We start from the raw sequence: 9,567 nt of genomic DNA, 5'->3' as shown, positions 1-9,567 counted from the left end.
TATCAAACGCAGTACCGCTACAATTTCCCTCAGGGTGGCAATAATGTATAGAAGGGATGTTGACGACGGGCGAGTGCGGAGAGGAAGCACAAGAACGTGTGTGTGAGGGGGGAGGGTGTTATTATATCTACTGGTAGAAAATAGATATAGTTTATAAATAACTGGCGATAATCAGGCGATCGTTAGACTGTAAGCGAACTAAACTTAATAACATCTAACATGTACGAAAAAATATTTGGTAGTGGCTTTACAGTAAAGAAGAATACATTTGGTGAAAGCTGTGGTTTACATTTCCAGTTGTAGGTCTGTGATTATCAGTTGCGGGACAGGGATGGGGTGGCTTACGGACAAGGTTTTTATATCACAAGATTCTTGGTGGCAGGCCTGGTGGGATCCAGTGATATAGAATACAGATATATGCCTTCTAAGCTCGTTTGAGTACAAAACAGAGTACGTGAAGAATGATAATGATTCACACTCCTGTTATGATAGCACATTTACGATATGAGATCTTGGCTACATCACTAGACAGGACATGAGGCAACAGATAGGTAGATACATAAAAATCTTTGTCAGTCCATTTATGTCTTACTGCAGGACCTGACCATGTCCACTGGAGAAGACTGATAACCAAAATGTAGCCCTTCCCCTTGCTGACCAAGGAAATATTTGTAAGGAGAGCAGTGTATGTGAAAATCAAAAAGCTGGAATGTATGTGCTTGTGTATGCCACAGTCTGTATATGGTATAACTATGAACCATCAGGGTATGGACGTATATTGCCACATGAAAGAACATAGCGGCACTACCCTAACCAGCGTTTAATGTCTTTCATAGATGTGCCTTGAACCTAGACCCAGGATCGTGATACCACTGGGCAATCATAGCTCTATACAGATTAGATATTATTAATATGAGTGAGTGAAGTCGGCAACTAAGTCTCTCTCTCTCTCTCTCTCTCTCCCTCTCTCTCTCTCTCCCTCTGTCGGGTCAGTATGTCAGTTCCGCTCATTACTTCCGGCGCCGCGGTCCGCCATGCTTCCGGTCACACTTGCTGGCATCGCTGCCACTTTGCGTCATGGCCGCAGCTCTGCAAGGTTGCATAATTGGATTGGAATCTGTAGCCATTAGAACAATTTTTTGAACTCGTCGTGCAAAGGTACGGGAGATAAAGTACTTTGAATTATTCCTAATTATTATCCTGTCCCTGTTTTTTGCTTTTGCATGGGCTAAGAATATCTAGATTTCGGGTGTCTGATATCTTTCGGGGTGTGAATCAGAGGTATATTTGACTTCCATTCCCTGTCTGCCTTCTCTGCCTTACTAGCCACAAAGCTGCTTGTAACATTAGTGCTGGGCGGAAAGAATGCCAAATCCCTGCAGCAATACAGAAAAAATGGGAGGAGTTCTGTTTATAATTCCTTCTATTTAGTTACCTTTTGCCAACACAGGATAGTAATATACAACTGCAGAAAGTATCATCGCCCATCTTTTCACTCGGACAGTTTTGATACGCCTACGTAATATTCTGTTGTTTGACGGGCCCCAGAGATCGCTTCGCAGGGTTCGGAAAGTCATTGGTTAGTGTCTTGTTACGCACCGCCTTTGAGTGGATCAGTTTTTATGTCCGCACCTTTACCACCCCAACCTCCAGGGATTATTTCGAGCTTAGAACATGCCCGAATCGCTTTTGTTATTATTTACGTTTTGCAGTATTGTTGAACGGTGTTACTCATTGTAAATTTACTCTCGATTTTGTATAGATCTTGCATTTTTATTTCAGTTGTTGTTGGAGTGTGTAATTTGTTGTTGTTGTTGTTGATGATATTATTATTATTATTATTTTTACTTATTATTATTATTATTACATATTATTATTATTATTATTATTATTATTATAATAATAATAATAATAATAATAATAATAATAATAATATTATTATTATTATTATTATTCGCCATATATATATGGCGAAGCTTATTGCTTTGGTAAGTATTACAATTATTTTTCTTTGCACTTTTTTCTTAGATCTTGATGATATTATACAGTAAGGTACCCTAGGGTAACCCAAGTACTTGTGGCAAATATAAATGACCTTGACCTATTTTTGAAGGTCATATACTCATTTTTGTTGGAAAAATTGCATATATGAAATTGAACTGTCTCATAAATTAATTGAAATACAGCTCTTTTGTTGAAAATCCTATGATAAAAAATTTTGCTGAGAATTTTGACTGAATATTTTGCTATTTAGCCTAGTGGAAAGTACCGAATTCAAATCTGCTCAGTGTTGTCTTTGTAACACGTTTGAGAGAAAACCACAAGAGCTGTAAAGTTGTAACTTTACAGAAATATAGCTGTGGTCCCTCTCATTATCTGAATGGAATATGGTTACAGTTAAGCATACAGTTAGCCAGTTATTGAGACAAATGTAAAATGTAGCCATGCTTACGAAGACTAGCAGTACCATAATTAGTTATGGCGAGGCTTCCTTGTTGTGTCCACACAATAAGTAAATAGGTAACTTATTGATATTATTATTATTATTATTATTATTATTATAATTATTATTATTATTATTATTATTATTACTACTACTACTATTATTATTATTATTATTATTATTGAGGCTTAGCTGAAATGACCTCTTATCTAAGTGTGTCCTCTTATTACAATCAGGTGTTGTTGCGGCGCGTAACAGCCAAGAGGACGAGGAACTACATCAATGCACCAGGGCGGCGGAACCATTAGTCAAGAACCCAGACAACATCTTCCCTCTCACCCCAGCAGACGTAGAGAGGGTGTGCTCGTAAGTCCTCATAGCAGTGTAAAAAGATAAGAGGATAGATTGTGAAAAAGAGCAGAGGGTGGTAGGTTGGAGTTATCACCATCCACCCACTGGATGTAGTGCTACCTTCAGGTGTTCTATACTACAGGACAAGCCAAGTAGTTTCCTGTAACCCGTAAAATTCATTACTGCGTTGCGTGGTGACCATATACCCAAATGGCACCTGGTGGTCTAGTGCGTTAAGGCGATCCAGACGGATGGGGTCCATGAAGGTTTACATCCGAGAGCTGGTTGGGGTTTATTGCTGATATAATGCAACTCAGGGAAGAATGGGACCGGTCACCCTCCCTTAAATTCGGCACTGAGTAGCCTAGACCCTCCTAACATCTTCCAGCACGCCCATATCAGCGCCACCCAAAATGTTTATACAGATCCTTGGTGTACAGGTTGTGGAACGATTTCCGGTTGTGCGTACAGCGTTACACTTCCGAGCACCTGTCGCCGGCGCAACAGAGCGAGTTCCAGGCGGCGGTGGGCGGCGCCTTCCAGAGTGTTGACCAGCTCTGTCGCCCTGACCCAGAGCATACTAGGGGTTAGTGGTTTTAATTTCAGCTACTAGTAAAGCCTTAACCTTCTAATAGCCTGTTGTACCCATCATTCTGACTTCCTAGTAACCTCTCAACTTCCTAAGCAGTAGTTCCTTTATCTAGTAATAAATCATGCCTATTACCTTCACTTAATAACCCTCTGACCTTCTTGTAGTGCCTTAATCTAGTAATCGAAAAAGTAACTCATGCCTATCACCTCAGCCACTAACTCCTTGACCTTGATCTCTGAGTAAATCCTTGACAGTCTTTTAACTCCATGACTCTGTAACCAAGATAGTACGGTAATTACTCCGATCCCCTTCACCTAGAAAAACTGACCTCGAGTATCTCTCGCATCTTTCTAACTGAATGAACTCAGCTTTGATCACTTAACTCCACGTGCTCATCGTCTTGACCTCATAATTATCTCGGCGATTACTCAACCTGTCTTATCATCATTCAGAGAGAGAGAGAGAGAGAGAGAGAGAAGAGGGGGAAGGAGGGAGAAATATTGTACTTTATAATTCCTTGTTTACTCAGCATCCCTCCCCACCCTCCTTTCAAGCCTTTCACAGCGATGGATTTTTATATCTGGTCTTGCTGTGAATACCTCTAAACGATTTCTTATTATCAGACTACCATCAGAAGACTTCCAGTGTACGAGTATTCTACCACCAAGCGATTTTCCTAGTTTATTCTGACCACACTAGGCTGTGTGTGTGTGTGTGTGTGTGTGTGTGTGTGTGTGTGTGTGTGTGTGAAATTCTGCCATCCGCAAGGCAAGTTTTCTAGTTTATTTTGACTGAAACCTTGTTATTACAATCACCTCGTATTCAGAAGCTTTACTGATATCCGCCATCCCTCCATTTCTCATCCTCCAGAGCTCACATAATTTATTTTTTATTTATTTCACTCACGAATACTTTTTTGTTGTTGCCCCGCCATTTCCACATCTCTTACTTTTCTTTCATTACCGTATTACATTCTTCCTAAAGTTCTCATCCCCCCCAGGACTTGGATATTCCGTGTGTCTTGTTTCAGTATTTTCCTAGTGCTGTCCCAACAACCTTTATTTATGTCTTCTTTGTTTTCCCTCTCCCTTACCACACACTCACTCGCTCCATCCTCATTTTTAACACTGCATTCACCATCTCCCCAGATTTCGTGTCCTTTTACGCTCACATTTACAATTCATCTTACTTTCGTATGCATCATAATCTTGTATTCTGTCTCAGTTTACTATTCCGTCTTTTTCCAATTTCTTCTGCCTTTTCATTCCCACACTTCCATGAGTCTCTTTTCTAAACTAACATTTAATTAATTTTCTATTCCTCTTGCACTCATATTAACTTTATATTTTCGTGTGCATTACAATCTTCTATCACTGCTCTCTCACTCAGTTTTTTTTTTTTTTTTTTTTTTTTTTTTATAACCATTTTCTCAGCTCCCTCACCCTACCTTCATTTCATTAACTGCATCTAACATACCATCAGTAACTGTTTTATGATCAACTGATGTATATATTTCTACCTCCATGTGCCCTGTTTAGATCTTTTCACTCGCTGTCCCTCCCAAACTACAGTACTGTGATTTTTTTTATTTTTTCCTCTCTATTTCCTCCTGTCCCACACCCTCTTTTGTCTCTCCTCGTCGTACCTTATCTCCCGCAATACCTCTCTCTCTCTCTCTCTCCGCATATTCACAGACTCACCCCCCCCCTCCCCATCTCACCGCCTCCCTTTCTCACCTTAGATCCTCCCTCTCTAACCTCTTCTCCCCTCAGCAGCGTACCTGGAGAACGCCCCGTGCTTGAAGCGAGTCTCCCTCAACACCAGCCTCTGTGGCCGCCAGTACACCTACCTCGTGGATCTGGCGCAGGGGCTTCGGGCAACAGACGCGCAGATGTGTTGGTTAGTTTGGCGTACTTTTGTTTACCATTGATCTTTCTGTTGTTCTGCATATTTTCATTTACTGTCATCCTTCACTAGTGTTAGCTGGTGGATCGGGATCATATGTTACATGTCAGGCTATCGAATTCCAGTGTTGAGAGCTACAAATTAAGTGAGAAGAAGAAAATGATAATAATTTTCCTCCGAGTCGTAACGAAGATGTGTTTGGGAGGAGGGACGGTAGACGTGATGATTTTTATAACTGTTTTTTTTTTCCACTGTACTTCATGCTAAAACCTATCACATTTACGACGGGGAATTCATCATAAGTTTATGAATCTGACACCACATAATTGCGTTCCTGACACCAGTTTTAATATCAGGCCACGTGTCACCGTAATGCTGAACCTTTATGTAGATACTGTTATGTGTTGGGAGTGAATTCTTGATGGCGTGGCAGACTTTGAGGTAGCCTTCTTCTATCTTAGCGATTTACTTTGCACATTACACTTGAAACATGTCTTGTATCTTATTTATGACAACTGTGTCAATGTTAAGATATTGATAACATATAAGATGGTGTTAAGGGGTGGCATGCTAAATAAATCACTAAGGAAGAAGTGCTACGAAGCCTCCCATGCAAACGAAAATACTTTCTTGAGTCTCTAGAGTCTAGACTGTTAGGCGAGAAGTTCAGTGCATGTGAAAACGAGCTATGCGCAAGTTAGTTTAGTTACTTTCAGTAATATAGTATGATTACCTGCTGTCTGATGGCCATTAGCAACTCCATGGCATAGAGTAAGCTAAGACTAAATATCAGTAATATAACTATTCCCTCTTACGTGATCTCGTGTGACTCCATCTCCTATGTGTGTTCTTTTCCAAATGAGAACATAACTTTTGAAAAAAAAAAAATAAGTTAAAGATATGACTTATTACGTCTGTAGCAGAGTGCATTTCCAATAATAAATCTCACACTCTGAATCCATAAACTGTCTTCCTGACCTACAGCCGTATCCCACCTCGCCAACTTTCTGGGCTATGTCTTAGTAACAGTAGTATAGCTGTCGTTTTCTTTTACTTACTACTACCAGAGAGCTTACTCTATAAGGAGGGTAAACCCCGTCAAAGCACTAAGGAACAGACCCTGACGAAAAGCCTACACGTGGTGGCGTTGTGTGTCCTGGGTGAAGCAGCTGCGGCGTCCACCCAGAAAACAAACCCTGCATCTCACCGCGGGAAGGACCCTGGTCCGACCCTAGTGCGGCGCTGTCTACCACAAGGGAGCTCTGGATCGCTGTGTTGTATGTTCCATACTGTACCTGTAGGACGTCCCCACAGAAGTAGTTGCTTGCTTGTAGCTGATGGTTCTGCTCGGCCAGACTGGGGCTGAGCAGCAACAACAACTATGGGAGAAAATACAATCTGCCGAGACAATGTTGGCTGTGCAGGGGTAGGCCAAGTCAGCACCGTTGAATGGGCAGCAGTGGGGGGAAAATATCAAAACTTCCTGCGTTGTTTCTTGTATCAATGGCTACTAAGGAAGAGAAATATATTTACATGCCGAACTGGTATAACATGGAAACCCTAGCATGGTGAGCACGTTTTAACTCATCGCAAGACTTCTGCTGGTGTACAACATTGCTGGTAAATATTACGATTCATAGCGTCTGCAGCAAATGGGAATATTTTAATTTGTGTATGGTTGTGTGTTTCCTAACATTGGCAGAAAAGTACTCATAGATCATTCCCAGACCAAGCAAATACTGAAAAGTCGGTTAGAACAATAATGATGATGATCATGATGAAGGCGCTGGTCACGGTGGTGGTGGTGGTGGTGATATTAATGATGATGATGATGATGATGATGGTGATGATGAAACTAAATTTCCTCCCTCCTCCCACAGCGCGCACCTCAAGTTCCGTGAGTGTGTGCTGGAGAAGACGGAACGTGAGTGTGATGGCGTAAGTGGTGCATCATCGGGACGCCGCACCCCGTCTGACTACATGCGTTCTATGCTGGACCGCACACTGGGCTTCTTCCTCCAGACCTGCAAAAACTATGTGTCGGTACCCTTGTTAACTCATTTCTGTGTGGGAAATAGGTGATGTTGATGATGATGATGATGTCTCCTTGCAATGTCATTTATACTCTTCCTTCAGCCTTGTAGAAAGTATGTATGGCCACTCCTTGCCGCCTCCTTTATGTGTGAGAAATAGGGTTACGATGATGATGATGATGATGTCTCCTTGTTGTGTTTTTATTAGTCCGAAGTAAGATTAGAGTATTGAAGATGTCTCTATGTTACATCTACATTAGTCGGAAATAAGGCTATAGGAGGAGGAGGAGGAGGAGAGGATGATAACGATGATGATGATATCTCTGCCACATCAACCGAGGAATACGGTTAGGATGCTGATAATGCTGCTGATGATGATAGCCCTGCAGCACTAAATAACCATTTACTGCTATTATGAATGATGAACGAATGGACGTGTAGTTCATTTCACTAAGCACTCTGCTGACAGTTCTGACTTATTCAATCCTACTTCCGCTTCTGGATCCTACCTACCCCACATGCGAATAAGGGCACAGTGATAAAGTGATGATTATTGATGACTGAATGAATGTATGATTCATGTAACTGGCCACTGTACTTGTAGTTCTACTTTTAAGCCTTATTATTGGTTCCTAGGCAATCTATTTATTAATGTGAAATAGAAGTATTATGATGGTGGTGAATTAAGGTGATCATGCTATAATAGTGAGTGCATGTATAGTCACTGTCACTGGACACATAACTGATACTTGTCAGAATTTCATACTTTTGTACTTCTGTTTCTGGATGCTAACGACCCCATTACTAGTACGAATAGGGTTAGGAGGATGATAACGGTTACCCTGACATGCCATTTAGTAGTGTGATGTAAGATGGAGATGATGATGACAGTGGTGGTGGTGGTATAATAGTAGCCCAAAACCCTAATTTAGATCTTATTTTACCAGACCAAACTCTCGTGACTGCCCAAGAATAGACTTCCCAGGTGGTTCCACTGTTACCAGCCCTGGGAATGAACTCGGCAACCTCAACAACAACAATAACAACAACAACCACAGCCCAAACAACAACCTTCGCCCGGACGCCACTACTTCGTCCCCCTTCACGCCTCCCCCGGCCATCACCCAGCCCTCCACCCGCTTCACCTGGACCACGCCATCACGCCCAACCACGCCCAGTTTGGCTATAGCTGGCAATAACCTTCTGGGCCCGGAGAGTTCGCAGTATAAGGGATCCGGTACCATGCTCTGTCCGGCCCTCACCTCCCTCGTCTTTGTTTACCTGGCACTGAGATTACACTGATTACACTGGATTTTTTTAATATAGTCAGAATATATATTTTGGATGTTCTTTGTTAGTATGTATGGGTTATTTTGTAGAGTATAAGAGTTTTTTGGTACATGTACACACACTATGGCATTTGGGGAGTTTTGATACCAGGGAAGTGCTTTAAAAAAAAGAGGCGATTTTTTTATTTAGGTAGATTTTCATATGACGTTATCTGCATTGTTCATGATGAAGTAGAATGATGACAAAAGGATGGAGAAATGGGTTACGAAGCTTTATTAGGTATAGGGAAGTAGTGGATGAAAATTTGAAAACATTGTATTCTTGCTGTGAAATGATCTGAGTGATAATGATCCTAGATTATATCATGGGGTTGTGTTGAGTGTGTGAATCAATTGTCCTGCAGAATAGCTTGAAGACAATAGACAGCATATCTAGTGTGTGGAAGTCACGATGTTTTCAGATCCAGTGTAACATAATGATCTGTAGGTAGGAGTTTTAGCATATATATCTAAACAGAAGTTCAAGTTCAGGACACGGTGGCCATGGATTGTAAGGATCTTATCTCTGGTTCAGACGCATTTCAAATTATCACACTATACTTACTGGGATTTCACAACATGGCGTGCTAACGTCACTCCAGTGTAAGAATTAACATCGTCATTAGTATATATCTTCCTCTCAACCATCATTAAGTGACTGATGTGTGGGTTACTATCTTACCAAGAAAACTAAGCGAACCCTAAAAGTTCACTATGTCTTGCCACTTCTGGGTCCTAGATCAGAAAATATCATTATATTTATCCAATTTCTGCTTCATATCAAGAGGAATAAGACCTAGAACACAAAACAGCAACAAATAGGAGGGATCACTGTATGTATCAAGGGACTGTCCAGTGAAACACACTACATTTTCAACCCCCTCCCTCCCCCACAGCGTCTGCCTCAAGTTCCCC

General features: G+C 41.3%; 1 protein-coding gene across 1 annotated transcript; it reads left to right on the top strand.

The window, feature by feature from the left end:
- The first annotated feature begins 1,034 nt into the window (after positions 1–1,034).
- On the top strand, positions 1,035–8,681 carry LOC145413819 (uncharacterized). The gene is made up of 7 exons (XM_080283481.1): positions 1,035–1,096; positions 1,549–1,579; positions 2,658–2,809; positions 3,235–3,380; positions 5,162–5,285; positions 7,172–7,330; positions 8,272–8,681. Exons 1-7 carry the CDS (start codon positions 1,035–1,037, stop codon positions 8,624–8,626), a joined length of 1,029 nt encoding a protein of 342 aa, XP_080139607.1. The 3' UTR covers positions 8,627–8,681.
- Positions 8,682–9,567: the final 886 nt, after the last annotated feature.

Source organism: Coenobita brevimanus, chromosome 97 (assembly GCF_032717465.1).
Source record: "Coenobita brevimanus isolate Jiangsu-jjx chromosome 97, ASM3271746v2, whole genome shotgun sequence".
In the NCBI taxonomy this organism is placed as follows: Eukaryota; Metazoa; Arthropoda; class Malacostraca; order Decapoda; family Coenobitidae; genus Coenobita; species Coenobita brevimanus.
Note: the sequence above shows the minus strand (reverse complement) of the source record. Positions and strands in the feature narration are given on the sequence as shown.